The sequence below is a fragment of the Mesoplodon mirus genome (genome assembly GCF_964341445.2).
Source record: "Mesoplodon mirus genome assembly, chromosome: 9".
Lineage (NCBI taxonomy): Eukaryota > Metazoa > Chordata > Mammalia > Artiodactyla > Ziphiidae > Mesoplodon > Mesoplodon mirus.
The window spans coordinates 76,989,827-77,007,790 of NC_138985.1; the positions used below are offsets into that span (position 1 = coordinate 76,989,827).

General features: G+C 39.5%; 1 protein-coding gene across 1 annotated transcript in view; it reads right to left on the reverse strand.

The window, feature by feature from the left end:
* Nucleotides 1-2,752: 2,752 nt before the first annotated feature.
* Nucleotides 2,753-17,964, reverse strand: part of IMMP2L (inner mitochondrial membrane peptidase subunit 2) — an 889,815-nt gene continuing 874,603 nt past the window's right edge. Inside the window, exon 7 of the mRNA XM_082631606.1 lies at nucleotides 2,753-3,554. Within this exon, the coding sequence (XP_082487732.1) occupies nucleotides 3,417-3,554 (138 nt within the window). The 3' untranslated portion in view covers nucleotides 2,753-3,416. The remainder of the gene's footprint in view (nucleotides 3,555-17,964) is intronic.

The window sequence follows — 17,964 nt, forward strand, 5'->3', positions numbered from 1 at the left end:
TACACTGTGTCACTCCCTTCTAGCCTACAAAGTTTCTGCTGATGATCTTATGGGGGTTGCCTTGTGCATAACATAACAAGTTATTTGTCTCTTGCTGCTTGGATTCTCTTCTTGTCTTTAACTTTTGACAGTTTAATTATAATGTGTCTTGGTGTGGGTTTATTTGAGTTCATCTTTTTTGGAACTTTCTGGGTTTTCTGGATCTGGATATCTGTTTCCTTCCCCAGGTTAGGAAAGTTTTCAGGCATTATTCAAATGAGTTTCCTCCTCTCTCTTCTCCTTCTGGGACCCTTATAATGAAAATGTTGGTCTTCTTGATGTTGTCCCATAAGCCCCTTCAACTATCTCTACTTTTTTTCGTTCTTTATCCTTTTTGCTGCTCATATTGTGTGAGTTCCACCACCCTGTCTTCAATTCCATTGATCCTTTCTTTTGTTTCATCTAGTCTGCTGTTGAATCCCTCTAGTGTATTTTTCAGTTCAGTTATTATATTCTTCAGCTCTGTGACTTCTCTTTGGCACTTTTGTATATTTTCTGTCTCTTTGTTGAAGTTCTCACTGTGTTCATTCATTCTTCTCCCAAGTTTGGTGACCATCTTTATTACCACTATTTTGAAATTTTTTTCAGATAAATCACTTATCTCTGTTTCATTATTGACTTTTTCTGAGGTTTTATCTTGTTCTTTCATTTGGAATATATTCCTATTTCTTCATTTTCCTCGACTCTCTGTGTTGGTTTCTATGCACTAAATAAAACAACCATCTCTCCCAGTCTTAAAGGAGTGGCCTTGTGTAGGAGATGAACCTTATTGTTCTACTCTGCCTTAGCTCTTGGTTGTCTGTCAATCCTTTGTGATTGTTCATGCAGCCTGTTTTATTTTTAGTGTCTCCTTGTAGTTGAGGGTGTGCCAAGACCTGTCAGTGGAGGGGAGGATCTCAGTGAGTACCTAGATTCAAGTGGTTTGGAAGCCAGGCCCTCAGGCAGCAGCTTTTAAAGTATGTAAATACATGTAGTCCACAAGCATAAATCTCCTGGCCACCAGAGCCAGGAAATCTAGAGGAGTCTTCTGGTGGCAGTTACAAAAATCAGGGTGCCAGAAAAGCTGTCTTCTGGGACATGCTGGTAACCTGAAATGAGGCAGGGGGAGAGCACAAATATGGCATCCACCCCCCTCTGTCCATGCTGTTCTTACCTCAGTAGGCCCCTAGATGTGTGCTAAACCAGATCCCTGCCCTCAGAATAAAGTTCCAGGTCAAGCAAATAGGCCTCTGTCACAGAAAGACTGGGTGCAGGTTTCAGTCTCCTGACTGTGCAGTGCCCTGGGGATGGTAGCCAGCCAAGAAGTGACTCTCCAATTATTATAGTCCCATGGGATACATGAATGCCAGCCCTGCTGGCCACCACAGCCTGTGATCAAAGGGTGTCCCATGGGTGGCAGTCACAAAAACCAGGGCACCGGACATGCATAAAGCTCTTCTCTGAGAGATACTTGTGCTCTGCAACATGACAGAGGGAGAGTGTAAAGATAGTGCCTGCCCTCTGAGGTCTCTGGAAAGGATTACAGTCAGCCCTTATATGTGTGTTTCATTAGAATCCTGTCCCTCGGGTCATAACTATGAATATAAGCTAACAGGCCTTTTACACGGAAAGACTGGGCTCCTGGGTCTGTTGCCTCTTGCTGGCCCTGGGAGTGTTGACAATTAAGAACTCTTTCTTGGTTGGTTAATAGAGTGATTGATGCACTCATGAAAGTACATACTAGGTAACACAGTTATAAACTCTACCTGGAGTTTCATCTTTGAGGAGGTAGCTTATGAGCTGAGTTGTTCAACAAGCATCAAGAATTAACTCTGCTGGTGATATGCTAGATGGCTTGAGAATACAAAATTAAATAGAAGGAGCATTTGTCTCCTGTCTGAAGATTTACAATCTTGAATTAATAGTTTGAATAGGAAGACACAAATAGTCAATAAGGTAGTAAGGCTAATAGCCAATTTGCTGAACTGTTAAAATACCAAATTCTTCCATACCAGGGTAAGTAGTAGCTAATCCAGGTACCCCTTTATTTGTTCTCTACTCTGTCCTGCCTCATTATCACCCCCAATCCTGTCTTCCATAGTCCCCGAACTTTCCTGTGTTCTAGTAACTAAAGGTTTAATACTCTTATGCATGCAATATTTTACATATAATCCCAGGGGATGCACTTCACCAAGGGGTAAAAAACTTTCAAGCCTTGAAATATCAATGAGAATTTGGTGATCTGCAGTTTAAGACCAAAGTGTGAAGTTCAAGTTGGGGAAGAGAGGGAAATGGAAATGAGGAACTCATAAGGATAATATAGATCCACGGAGAGATATTAAGCAGATTTTTTTTAAATGATGATTTTGACCAACCTTAGTATATAAGTACTCATTGATGTGTGTTGAACTAGCTATTATGATGCTAATGAATTATTATTAGTAACATATACTCTTAATTTGCATATTTTTTTTGCTGTTGCTCTTTCTGTTCCTGCCAGCTAATGAGTTTGCATCCACATTTGCAAGATAGCTAATCCTTGTTTGGGATCTTATCTGCAGATGAAACAAAAGAAAATGAGACGAGGCACACAGATGCTAGAGATGTAGTTTCCATAAGCACAAACCTCCAACCAATGGGAGGAAAAAAAGAAAAGCTTCATACATATAAACTTGCATGCAGGGAATTTACCTCCTTAGCTATACAATTATAAAATCTATTATGCCAATGTTACTCCACTTTTCAATAGGTGATTTCAGATTTACAGACATGAGCACTGAAAAATCATTGGGAGGGGAAAAAAATCAAACTTGGTTGATCTGGAGTGATTTTTCCATTTCACTCAGAACATTTTACCATTTCACTCAGAACAGTACCTGAGCAAATTAGTGTTTTATTTTTACATCATAGTTTACTGTCCTTCCTAACTGACAGTCACTGCATTGTAGATACTGTCAATTATAATTCCTAACACTATGTGTATAATGTTTCTTCATCTTCCATCTTAAGAGTAACTGAGTAATGTTATTTACTTCCATCACATATTAATCTTCATATTCTTCCAGCAGCAAGCTCCAAAATCAAAACCTATCAATAGAATATGTATGCATAAAAAATCCAAAATTTATCCCCTTTGAGACATATGGGAATAAAATTTTCATATTCCCAAAGGTCTGCATTTTTTTGGCATTGAACAGGGTATTACAATTTAACACAAAGTCAGGTAACATTTAGTACTGTTTAATATTTTAAAACTTTCTCTACTAATACAGATCATCTTAATGTGATAGAAATGTTTCTTGCACAGCATCATCTTGGGGGAAGCTTTGCCCCTATGGTGTTCCTCTTCTCCATCCCTCTTCCTGGGGTTGGTGGTGGTGCCTCCCCATCGCAGCAGCTCAGGGAGATCCATGCAGGCAGTCCTCTTCACTCTGAATGGGCAAGCGCTCTGGAGGAAGAACAGATTCCAATTTCTGCCAGCGCTCTGGAGGCCACAGGATGTGAGTAGCATGACCATGCAGGAGTCCCAGGGAAACCTGAACTCATGAGACACAAAGTGAGAAAGATGTTCTTTTATATAGGATCATCATTAATATCTTGGAAACAGAATTTGATCCAGGCCTGATGTTCCATGGAAAGATAATTATGATGATTAAGAGAGTAAACCCTTAGTGGCATTTTTCCTAGGTGCTTTATATATGTAAATTCCTTTAATACAACCATTTGAGGTAGGTACTGACATCCCCTTTTTGCATAAGAGAAAACTATGCTCAGGGAGGTTAAAGCACTAGCCAGAGGTCACATAGCTCTCAAGCCACAGAGGCTGGCTTCAAGGCTGAGTAGTCCAACTTCAGGGGCTGCCCCCTTAACCTCTATCTTCAGTAGACTGGTTGCATAACCCCCGGAGGCATGAATCTGGTTTACATTCTCAGAATTTCCTCCAGCGTTCCCAGCATCTCTGAGAGGCTTTTTCTTTTTTTGGTGGAAAATCAGAGATCCCTTAAAAATATCTATATTTTGTAAAAAAAAAAAAAAATACTGTCCCACATACTGGATGAGCAGCAGAAGTTAGGTGTGAGACTGTGTAGGGTGCCTCCACCGAAAGTACACTGAGCAATTCGGATCTACTGCTCACGAAGAGAGGTGGGAAACCAAGGGGAAAAAATCCAGTATATGGTCTTCTACTGATGATGGTTCGACTTATGACTTTTGACTTTATGATGGTGTGAAAGCAAGACGCACTCAGTAGAAACCATACTTCCAATTTTGATCTTTTCCCAGGCTAGCAATATACGGTATGATACTGATACTTTCTTGTGATGCTGGGCCGTGTCTTTGAGCTGCACAATTACAAGGGTAAACAATTGATACACTTACAACCATTTTGTTTTTCACTTTCAGTAGAGTATTCAATAACTTACATGAGATATTCAGTACTTTATTATAAAATAGGCTTTGTGTTAGATAATTTTGCCCAACTGTAGGCTAATGTTAAATGTTCTGAGCACGTTTAAGGTAGGCTAGATGAAGCCATGATGCTTGGTAAGTTTATTAAATGCATTTTTTTACTTAAGATATTTTCAACCTTCAGTGGGTTTATCAGGATGTAACCCTATCATAAGTGGAGGAAAATCTATATGAAAATCACTGCAGATGGTAAAAGACATACCAGGATGAAAGAGGAGGCAAGGGAAGGGAATTTTTCCTGGAGGATATAAGACTGAGTCCTGAGAGGGAGGGAGCCCTTAAAGACATGTCAGGGCTCCCTAGGGACATGAACTGCAGTGCTCAAAAGAATGTAGCAAACCGGTTTAAAATGCAGATCAAGGCCCTATACTCAGAGATTTCCAGGCCCTCCCTCAGACCTGTGAAGGGTAATCTGTGCCTTTTGTTGTCGGTGCTATCAGGTAATATTTTAATGGTATGTAGAAGCTTACAAAACACACTCATATTTAGTGCCATCTATAAACCAGATACTGTGTGTCCATTTTATTTTCAAATGTTTTTCCTATAAATTGGAGCTCCATAGTGATTAACATATGACACTGCTTTCATTAAAGTTCTTCTATTTATATGCATTTGAAAAATCACACTGCCCAGAGCCTCAGAGCTGGATGTCAAGGGAGACACTTCCAAATAGATAACCAGAAACATTTTAAAAAAAAAGTAAACATTCACAACAACTTGAAATACAAACAAGATAAGCCCAAAGGGTACCAAGAAGCCCATGGGCCCAATAAAGGAATTTTTCAACTTGTTACTGTAAAAATCAAACCTACAGAAAATTGGAAAATGTTGTATAAAAAGCAGCTCTATTCACCAAAATTCACCAGTTATTTACATTTTGCTGCATTCATTCCCCTCTCATATGTGTATATATGTATTTCTACTTTTTCCTGAAACATTTGAAAGTTGTCATCATGCTGAATTTATCCCCAAATACTTCAGCGTGTATCACCTAAGACACTTTCCTACATGAACACAATACATTATATGCAAGACATTTAATATTGATACAATATTACTTAATATACAGCCCACATACAAATGCTTTCAATTGTGCAAATGTGTTTCAGAGCTATTTTATTTTTTAAATTTTCAACTGAGGATCACAAATTGCATTGATTGTCACTATGATGCTTCAGTTTACATTTGACTTAATCTAGAGGTTCTACATCTGTAATTACCCGATTTTTTTCCCCTCCTGATTAGAGTCAAGTGTTCTTGGCAAGAATACCATATAGTTATTATATTCTTACCATTTTATCACATCAGGAGGCACAAAATATCAGTTCATCCCATGTCATGTGAAGTTTGATCATTCGATTAAGGTGATGTTGACCAGGTTTCTCTTGTAAACCAATCATTTTCCTTTTGTAATAAGTAATCAGGGGGAGGATATTTTGAAATGTAAATATCCTGTATATCAACAACATATCATCTCACTGTTCTCTGAAGGAAGCTGGTTTCTAAAGCATCTAAAATAATTTTAACAACTATTGATTATCCTGCCTGAAACAGGATAATCAATTATCCTTTCTAAATTTGTTATTTCTTTTACATTTATTAGCTTCCCTTCTCTTAAGAAGTGCTGTCCCCTCCAACCTCAAATGCCTATATATATATATATATTTATACACACGCACATACACATATATATATATATATTTTTTTTCTTCTTAGTTGTGGCACATGGGATCTTTTAGTTGCAGCTTGTGGGGTCTAGGTCCCTGAACAGGGATCAAACCCAGGCCCCCTGCATTGGTAGCATGGAGTCTTAGCCTCTGAACCACCAGGGAAGTCCCCAAATGCCTATATTTTAACATAAAAGATCCCTTTTTAAATTCAAAATCTTACTATCATTTGGTTTGTTTGATACTCAGATGTCCTACATTGGGCCAGTGGGAGTCCTCTGTTCATTTTTGGATATGTCTCCATGAATCTTTGAGCACTGCCTAACTTTTTGGTACCACTAGGTGTTGTGGGCTTACCTTGTACTTTATACCTGTTCCTTCTGAAATTAGACTTCTTTTATCAAGGAATGCTATTTAGAAATCAAGATCTGGTACTAGACATGCTCATTGCTCCTGGGGGTGTCAATCTTCTATGCCATTTCAGGGGATAAACATAAAAAGCCCCAAACCACAGGATTCTCTCTTACCTTCCTCCATTCCCTATTTCTATCTCCCTTCTTCCAGAGTGAGCACTCTGTCTCCCCATAACAACACATTTACACTATCCTAAAATATACAAACAATAGTTTTGAGATCACTATACTGTAAATACTACCAACAACAAATTTCCTGAGTAAAAATCGAGATTTCTTTGCAATTATTTTGGTCCTTAAAATCTCATTTTAAGGGTGTATTGGCAGAGTCCTGTATTCAAAACTTAGTTGAATTCAGTCTTTTTTTCTTCCCAATATACAGTTATATTTCTATTCGATATATAGTTAGGCCTATTTGTTTTTATTTGTATTCAATTTTAGAGTTTGCTTTTGTTATCCTTTTTGATTCAATTTAACTTGTATAAATATTTAAATGGTTTAAGAGTAAAATTATTCTTAAAAGGTATGACATGCAGAATAATGTCCCCACACAAACTCCAAAGATGCATATCCTGATCCCCAGAAGGTGTGAATATGTAATGTTCCAGGGCAAAATGGGAATTAAGATAAGGAGACTATCCTGTAGGGGATCCCATGGACACAAATGTAATCACAAGTGTCTTAAATGTAGACCAGCTAGGCAGAAGGGTCAGATTCAGAGAGATATTTGAAGATGCTGATGCAGAACAGGGCCATGAGCCAAGGAATGCAGGTGGACTCTGAAAGCTGGCAAGGAAACAAATTAGCTCCTAGAGCTTCCAGAATAAAGGCAGCCCTGTGATACCTTAATTTTAGCCTAGTGCCCATTTTGGACTTTTGGCCTCCAGAACTGTAAAATTATAAACTTACGTTGTCTTAAGCCACTAAACTTGTGGTGATTTATTACAGCAGCAATAGGAAATAATAAACTAATAAAAAATATACACAGAGAAGTTCCACTCCCATCTGCTACCTTACCTCTCTAATAGGCTAACTATATTAATTAGTTTCTGGTTTATCCAGTTTTTTCCAAAAAAGAAACCCAAATACATATTTTTATCAATTTTTATCTATTACATTCTTATTTCCCTTTTTTCTCACACTGAAGGTATATATTCCCTTTTGCTTGGTACTTTTATTCTTTTTTTTTTTTTTTTTTTTTTTTTTTTTTTTTCTTTTTGCTGTATGCGGGCCTCTCACTGCTGTGGCCTCTCCCGCTGCGGAGCACAGGCTCCGGACGCGCAGGCCCAGCGGCCACGGCTCACGGGCCCAGCCGCTCCGCGGCATATGGGATCCTCCCAGACCGGGGCACGAACCCGCATCCCCTGCATCGGCAGGCGGACTCTCAACCACTGCGCCACCAGGGAGGCCCTTGGTACTTTTATTCTTAACAGCATATCCTGGAAACCACTTCCTATCACTTCATAAAGATGGAGCCTGTGGCTTTTACAAAAGCCCTATCTCACATCCAAGCGATTCTGATTAACCCCACTAGAAATCTAGATCTGAACTTTCCACTTGGCTTCACACCAAGAAAAGGTAAACCTAACCAACTTTAAAAACTCTCTTGAATATATCTGGAACTCCTAAGTAACCATTCTAACCATATTAACTGCAGAAGCCTAGATCTAAATGGTCTGTCATGCTGCCGTTTTTTTAATCTATTTTTGTTCTTGTCTGGGTTCAGCTGAGCTAGAGAACAGCTGGTCCCCATCCCCTCCACAATAACCCTTTTTAGGTTTGATAGCTGCTACTCAGTTGTTCCTCAAGCCTTTATTTGCTTTTCCAAGTTGTTTAACTTTTTTCATAAGGTTGATCTGCCAATCTTTTAACTGGGCTGAACTCTTGCCAATATTTTTGCCTGATTTCCTAGTTTCGGAGCTCAGTCTTAACAGAGTGATTCAATTTTTTTAAATCAACATTCGGTTTACCAAAACCTACTATAATTTTATTCCAAATATTTATTAGAGATGCTACTCTAACTTCCTGAAAAAAATGATTCATCTTCATAATTATAAATAATGGTGAAAATTCCCACAGATGGATAATGTCAGTATCATTTTAAAACATGGTATGGGAATGCAAAATATAACTGTTTTTTAAAGATTGAGATTAAGATAGAGAGTGCCTAGTCACTCTCTTAGCTATCTTGTCATGGATCTTTTTTTTTTTTTTGGTTGGTATGTACATAGACATGCAAAGAACACAGTGAATTTAAAAGGGCATAAAAATCCAGAAATATATTAAACTTTAAACAAATTAGAAGTTCTCTTCAGGTACAGCATTGGTGTCCACACATACTGCGTTAGGCATGGTCTTCCAGAGAAACAGAACCAATAAGATGTGTGTATATATAGGAAGAGATTTATTTTAAGGACTTAGCTCACACAATTATGGAGACTTGGTGAGTCCAAAAATCTGATGCAGAAGACCAGTAGGCTAGAGACTCAGGAAAGAGCTGTAGTTTAAGTTCAAAGGCAATCTGCTGGTAAATTCCTCCCTGGTTGGGGGAATGTCAGCCTTTTGTTCTTTTCAGGCCTTCAACTGACAGATCTGCAGTACGTGAGTGTGACTTATCCAACCTGCTTTCAAAGTCCACCCATCTAAATGTAAATCTCATCCAAAACCACTCTCGCTGAATGATGTTTGACCAAATATCTAGGCACCTTGGCCCAGCCAAGTTGACACACAAAATTAACCATCATACCTACAAAAATATAATCAATCACCTCTGACAAACATATTTCCTCTGTGCTTACTCAACGTCACACACAGTTTTCACTATATTTGGGGTGATGTTCCAAACGACTTACTTATACACACTGACTCATTTAATTCTCACAATAACCCTGACACAGGTACTATTATTGTCTCTACTTCATAGTTGAGGAAACTCAGGTATAACAATACATTTTTTGAGCTGAGGCTTTAATACATGCCCTCTGGCCCTCGAATATCTATATCAGGATCATCACCATACAATTTATCATACAAATGACACACTTCTGACAGTCATTGGGGACACTTTTAAAATTAAGTCAGGATAATAACTTGTCCAAGACTGTCCTGGACAAATTAAGATACGGTCACCCTAATCATACTACTTCTTGATATTCCTAGGTCCCACATACTTTCCTGAAACAAGTAGATTTATCAAAAGGAAATGCACATTATGGGCAGAATTGTGTTCCCCCCAAATTCATATACTGAAGCCCTAACCCCTAGTACCTCAGAATGTGGCTGTGTTTGAAGATAGGGCCTTTAAAGAAGGGACTAAGATAAAATGAGGTCATTAGGGGAGGCCCTAACCCAATCTGATGGTATGTTTGTAAGAAGAGGAGATTAAGGCACACAAAGGGGTAACTAACAGGGTTGCATGTAGACAGGTGAAAGACCATGTAGGGACACAGCAAAAGGACAGTCACTTGCACACCAATGAGAGTGGCCTTGGAAGAAACCAAACTCACCAACACAGTGATCTTGGACTTCTAGGCTCCAGAACTGTGAGAAAATTTGTTGTTTAAGCCATACAGTCTGTAGTATTTTGTTATGGCAGCCCTAGTAAACCAATATAGACATAAAACAGGAACACTGTGCTGGAAGCCAGGTCCTGAGATGTCCCAATATTCACACAAAATAGGGGAACAAAGGAAAAGGATGAGAAAAAAAGGAAAAAAAAGTCTGTTATTAAAGAGCGAGAGAGAAAGAGAGATGCTTACGCATGTATGGAATACAATTCTTTTCAATAGCTTAAATACTTTGACCAACCAACCTAATATTTTATTGGGACTCAACGCTCCCCTCTTTGCTCGTTTGTGTCCCCTGTGTAGATGTGTCTCCTCCAATGGATTCACAGTATTTTTAGGCTTGAGGAATTCACTTTTACAGTAAATTTTAAAACACAACACCAAAAACACATTAAACATTATAAACCCTTAGCAGATCATTGTACTTTTAGTATCTACTGAATGAGAAAGTAGGTCCATTTACATGTATTAATGAGCCTCTTATAATAACTCTTTTGCCCAAAGATGGGGAATCAAGGATCTAGAATATTTGTCACCAAACTATTTTGATTGTATACCCCACTAGCAAAAATACTTGAGAATTCACCTTTGTATTTATATATTTAAAATTGTATTATATAATATATAAATATAAAATTATATAATATATAATTTTATAAAAGTATATTAAAATTATATATACATATGTATTAGTATTAACACTCTATAAAACCAAATGTTAGTAAAGCTCAAATTCTTATTTTTCAGATCCAAAGTTCTAATTATTTATTTACTTTTTTTTTGCATCCAAGGGATCACTATAAACACCCCCTATATATTTCTGCTCCCTCTTTAGAAATCCCTTCTCTGGCAAACACCAAAATTACTGTCTGGAAAGTGATCAGTGCTATCAGGCAACTGGTTTGTTTTGTCCACATGATGCCAAGGAACCACATGGACTAAATTTACAGTGAACTACCTGTCTTTGATTGAATTGGCTCCATTAAGAAGTTATTTTGGCATCTGGCAGACACAGCCTTCATGGGCCCAGCCTTTGCTTCAGGTGCCAGGGGCACAGGTGTGTGTTACTGTGGTTCCCTCCACCCATTTCCACAGGGCTACAGTCTACAGAACACGCTTCTGATTGTTGGCTTCAGGGCACCCTCTGTTGAAGGAAGAGCTTGCAAGGACAGTCTGTGAGTACTGTGGTAAAATAATAAAAATAAAACCAGTTACTTTGTACTGGTCATTGCTGAGCAAGGACAAACATAAGCACATGAGTCTAGAGATAGGACAGAGGGGGAAAAACACAGAAAAGAAGTTAAGGAAGAAAGAAGATGACTGTTAATGGGAGCAAACTTTTTTAAGAAGATGTTCAGAACTAGAGCCAGGGTCAGAAGAGGACCAATGTGAGAAATCAGATGAAGCATAAAACTTCCAAGTTTATTTGATTAAAATGTTTTCTGAAAAGGATAATGTTTTATCCAAGATTAGGAATTACTTTTCAGCAACAAGTATTTGTTGAATGAGTGGATGTTCATTAAGGAGGAAAGCTAAAATCTGGAAATGCTATATTTTCTGGTCTGGGCTTCAAGGAAATTCCCTAACTTATCTTAAGAGAAACATCCGTAGTTTGCTGGAAAACAATATTAAGTGACATAAGAGTTTACAAATGATGTGCCACAGTGGATTGACCACAAACTAGTGCTACCAAAAAACTGTGATACAGTTCTTGATACAGTTCTTTGGCCCAGTCTCACAAGAATTTTTTAAAGTTACAGTATGGAATTTAAAACATATACATGAAATACATAGATTTTAAATTTTTATATTTACTGCTTCTTCAGAGTTTTAAAATATATTACACAGGCAAAGAAAATTGGTTTGGATTGCCTCTGGTGACCACCATTTACCTCCAAAACAAATGAACAATATTAGGGAGGAGAGAAATGTATAATGACTGGTCCTCAGTCTCCTGGGATGAGTACCATTGGTTTTTGAGTAACAGATCAAAATCCTGGCTACTTGTCCTCTTCCACACATTAAACTTTTCCTGAATACAACATCCACATCAGTCTGCTCACAGCGGCAGCCAGGGAACACTGCTCCCTGCTGTATTGACAGATTCTTTCTGGACTGGAGTACCACAAAAGAGGATGTTGTCTTGATAACTACTGATAAGACCAGAGATCGGAGTGGTACCTGGAGAGCAGGACACTGGAGAGAAACATGGGACTTCACTCAGGGCCCGTGCTTTGGTACTGTGCATTCAATATGATGCTGCAAGTGGATCTGTGCACTGGTGATCAATCCCGAGGGAGGAGAGCACTGTACACCAGTTACGAATCCCGTGGAGGAACTCCAACTAAATGGAGGACGGCACAGATCATCACAATGCCAGCCACAAGGAACAGACGTCTAACATCTCACCCGCTGCATCGTGGTGTCAGTCCCCAAGGAAGACACAACGCCATCAAGCACTGGATGGAACAGTGCATCGCTCCCACAGAGAAGAGACAGAGCAACACTGGCTTCCACTGTGGGTGTTGCTGGTACTCTGCTCCACAGAGAAGGACGTCCTGATAGTGCAGAGATTTGCCTTCCTGGCCCTGCCTCTGTGGTCACCATTTTCTGGGAATGTCAGTGTTACACAACAGCAACACTCAAGGCAAGTACTTAAAAACAACCTAAAAGACTAAGAGAGAGGTTGAGGAGAACAAAATAATTCCTTTATCAGAGAGCATAAAAGTGAGCTCTCTTGAAAATATGAACAAAAGTAGATGCGTGGTCTAAGTGAATCAAAAAGAATTAGAAATAAAGACAGACATAAACATACCATATGGAAAAATAAGCAACGGCACTGTTCTAAAATATTATGAAAAGGATATTTTTTATAAGCCTGAAGGATAGAAATGATAGCACCTACTTTATTTTTACACATGGGTTAACATACACAAATTTGAGGCTTTCATTAACATTGTTTGATACAGTAGACAAGGGTCAGAAAGAGGATAGTAGTGGCCTGTCAACCAGCACACATTCCCAAGATGCTTATCTACACAGTGTTGAGCAGATAAACACAGTCCTCTAAACAAAAACATGTAGGGAGACTGCTTGCAGTCTAAGCAAGCACTGACTGGCATCTACTCAAACACAAACTAGTAATGGCAAAGCTTTGGTTGTAGAGGTGAATGAGAGGCATTGCTAAAGAATTATGCAGAAGACAAACAAGGAAAGTATTAACACTCCTAAGACCTAAGCTGGTGAGCAAAAGAATATATAGGAATAAAGGAGGGGAGAGGAAAGCTCTAGAAAAATGGAGAAATAAGTTAGAACAGAGGGGAAGCAGCAGCAGGTAAGGTAAAAGGCACAGAGGCAGTGGTGGCACACTGAGAAAACTTTATTTGTGGGGAATGGACCACTTCCATTGCCCCCCTTCCACAGGGACCCTAGTAGCAGCACCAGTTATGAGAACACGTCACCATCCAGAAAATCCCAGCGCTGTTCTCTTTCTCCTCCCTGAAGTGACAAGAGTAAGAGTCCTTGTACCTGGGAATATTTCCCTTGGATGAGAACGCTTTCCTTCCTAAAGATGTATAATACAGGCTCACAATACCTTATCTACAATTCCAAAATCCAAAGAGCTCCAAAAGTTCAATTGTTTTGTAACTCTCTGGTAGCAAAACCAGACATGACCTAAACTGTTAGAAAATCATACCCTTTATTTTTCCCCTGCAGTGTGCCTATTCATAATTTTTGCTGCAGAAGTATTAACGTGCTTGATTATAGAAGTTGCCCCAGACGCTGCTGGGAGCGTTATGTTACACGGTATAGATATTGTTTAGATGCTGTGTATAGACACTGATACCACCTTTCCAACATCCAAACAGTCTGATTTCTGAAACATATTTGCCCTCCAAGTTTTAGATATAGTATTACTATCTTTAAATATCTGCAAAGATGAATATTTACCAAAGAGGATAAATGTAACCAGAGTTTTGGGCTCAGTCCTAGGTGGGATGGGACCCCATCTAGGATCTCACCAACTGGCAGGAAAGACAGATGTTTAAACACAGCATCAAAATACAATCCAATACGACAGACATATAAAGGAGCCAAGTGCCCTGGGAGCAGAGACTGCGGTCAGGCCTTGGGAAGGTTCCACTGAGCTGATGCATCTAAGCTGGCTCCCAGGAATGATGGAGACTTCCCTCTCCTGAGGGTAGACCTTTACCCAATGACATCCCCTGCCAGATTTCTGTCTAGAACATTCTCCTAATCCTCCTTGCCCCCCACTGAGTTGCAAAATTGAGACAATGTGATAGGTTGATACAACCCAGTACTTTGCCATCGAAAAGGAAAGCCATATGCTTTACAAAAGATTCAAAATGAGATTCTCTCTTCTAAAGACCTCATTCTAGGACAAGTGTTTTCCTTCATTATCAACAATTTTAACTTTAATCATTTCAAAGCAATTTTCCTGTTCAAGACTGAGCTTTAATCAGAATGCATCTTCAGGTCACTTCATGGCCTCTTCAGGATTCTCTCTAGATAACTACAGAATCATGCATAATCATTCCCGTCCCCCCCCCAACCCCAGCACCTTCAGTAAGTAGTTAGTTCAACGTGTTATGCAGAAATAGATACAAAACAGGCCTCTAGGGGTATCTCCAGCTAATTTTCATGAATTAATTTCTCAGGATTAATGTTTATGCACCAGTCTCTTCACCACATAATCAAATCACTGGAGTTGAAGAGGTCTAACTCCTTATTTTGCAGCTTGATTAAGCAGGTGATGAAATACTTGAATATAATTTGGATAGTTAGAAACTCACAGTATCAACAATTAACCACAGTGGAGGATGACATTACTGATGATGTCTCATTGCTTACTTGTGTTCTCTCTAGTAGCTCGTGTCCCACAAGCTATTTTTATGTAGGAGATAAAACAGTTCATATAAATACATGAGGGGAGAGGCGTAAAAGTCTTTATTGTTGTTGACATTGCTTTAAACCATATTTAGGCCACTGGGCAGACAGCTGCTGAGACAAACCAGACTGCCATTGGTAGGAGAGGATTTGGGACAAGGTATTCAGTAGCCGTTGCCAGACCTGCTGCTATGGTGGATGCAGCCACATCCCTACCATGGTTACCTCTGTTCATTTGGGTGGTTATCTGGCATCCAGTCTCTATCTTACCATCTCTCCCTCCTTCCCATCCCTCTTTTATTCTTTTTTCAAAAAAAAAAGAAATCGAGGAGGCTTACAAAACAACCAACCAGGAACAAAAGAAGATAAATAAAAGTGACAACTACAAGAGCCAAGATAGTTGCTGTGGAGAGCACACTTGGTACGTAGCATGTTTTCTTCTTCATGGTGGCTCTCAGATAGCTAGCTTACACAGCTCGCATAGGAGAGGGGGAAGTGTCCCAATTTTTAAGGGAAGCTAAGTTTTTAATCTGTTTAAATTTCTGCAAGCTATTTCTCACATGGGCTCTGTCACAGGATACTCGAAGCATCAAAATGGACAATGTCCATGGACGTAGGTTCCCCCTAAAAGACAGTAGGACAGTTCAGCTTACTGGCAATTAGCTGTTCTGCCAAATGATTAAGGCGATGTCGTCTTGTATGGAATCTAGAGACCTAACTTATTCCAATGATAAGTACTTAGATTACCTGGCAGCACAGATATATAGAATGCCCTTTAAATGATCTTTTCTAAATATTTCTTTCACCTGTGTTTTTGATATACAAGATCTGGTCTGTGTTGTTTGTGGCTGGAGATAATTCCTGATCCAAAAATCTGGCTGTGTATCTACAAACGAAGGATGAGTTGGAATTGATGATCTACTGCACTCAGCCCTTCTCCTCATCCCAGAACAATATCTTAGTGGTCAGAGCTATAACTACTGTTCTTAAACTTAAGCTTACCAAAATCCAAAGAATTGTGTTGATAAGGAAAAAAGAAATTATGCAGTATAATAAAAGGTATTTGAAAGAATGGTCTAAACCCTAGCAAAACTGGCTTCTCTAGAAGAAATATCCACCAGGTATTTGAAGTGATAAAGGTACACATGGTGAAGCAGGATCTTAAGGATTACTGAGATCATTAGAGGTATGGGTGTGGCGTGCGTGGGTACCGCCCATCTCAACCACCTTTTTGTGTCTGTACAAGTCTTGGTGAGAAGAAATGCCTTCATCCACTGCCTACACCCCAAGCTGGATGATCCAGATATTCCTTCTCTCCACTGCCAATAGCTGAGGGTAGGCACATGACCAGGGCTCAATCAATTAGATACTCACATCCAGGGCTATGAATGTAGAGGGAGCAATGCAAAGACACAGGAATAGTCAGAGATTACTGGCAGAGATGAGAGTGCCAGGAAGTGTGCAGTGACACCAATTGCCAAACCCGTCATCCTGCTCCTATGTGTGACATAAGGGTGTCCTATGTTGCTAACTGTCTAATTCCCAAGCCTTGTTTTCACCCCATCCATTCAGTGATATCCAATATCGATATCCTTCCAATGACATCTTTTCTACTTAAATTAGGATGAGTTTGTGTTATTTGCAACCAAGATACCTGATGAATACACTGCCATGGAAATCCTTACACATGAATAATGTTTATAAGGATATTTAGAAATTAGGTCTCATCCCCAGTCCCACAGGTGAGGAAATCGAGGCTCAGAAGTGCTGCCCAGTCAGTTAGGGCTGGGACTCAGCACTGGCTCCTAGTTCAAAGTCGTTTTCACCATACCTGTTAGCGATACAAAGTGTAGAGCCCTGGAAATTGTAATGTTTGGCATGGGGCCCTGCATTGATGCTTTCTAAACCTGCTTTCTCCCCAGGGGAAAGTGAGGCCTTTCATTTTCTGCAGGAAAAAAACCAAACATTGCACATGAAGCTTTGTACACATCCATGCCACTTTGGGAACTGTTGCTGATTTGTAGCAGCAGAACACGTTACAAGTCACTGGGCTTTAAGGAATGCTTGCTGGCGGTGACAAGAAAGGCAGTGCTTACTACAGCAATGCGGTTATGTGCATGTGCATAAAAGAGCCTGGAAAACGAAGAAGTGGGGAAAGACTCTAAAAGACACTCCCTTTACTCAACACCATAGATACATAAAAGCCTACAAAAAAAAAGAAAACTTAATCATAACTATTATTCTTAATATATTTACTCTTCAAATTAATAAAGGACTTAAATATTTTTTTAAAAGCCTACTATGTGCAGAGCACAGGGCATGATGTTCTAAATGTACCAAGATGTATGAGCCATAGACTCTGGCCTTGAGGAGCTTACAACTCAGATGGGAAGACGGTTGTCACAAGCTTGATCCATAGGATGTGTCTGGCAGAAGGAGATGAGAGTGATCTGATGAGCAACACAGGCCACTGAAGGATTAGGAGGAGATATATGTCCAACCCTGTAACAGGGGACACCACCTCTGCCCACAGTCGAAGGAAAGAAAAGGCAAGGCAAGGAAGTGGAGAGCAAGAGAACAGTCAGGAGATTTTTTGCAATGGTGCTGCCAAGAGATATGATTGTGTATAAGAGAAAAGAAAAGAAAAGGAGCCTTCGGGAATGGAATCCACATTTCCTAGCACGGTATGTCTGGTCCTTCATTAATGGACCTCCGCTTTATGTCTCAGTGCTCCTCAACTTGTACCAGAATCACTCTCACACCTCTGCCCATTTGCACATACTGCTTTCTCTGCCTCTCGAAAGGCTTTCTTTCACTGTTTACCTGGATAACTCCCCTTCATCCTTCCAGACATAGCTTACATGGTACTTCCTCCTGGAAGCCCTCCAAGCCCTCTTGCCATTCTCTGCAGTCTGGGCTTACTTA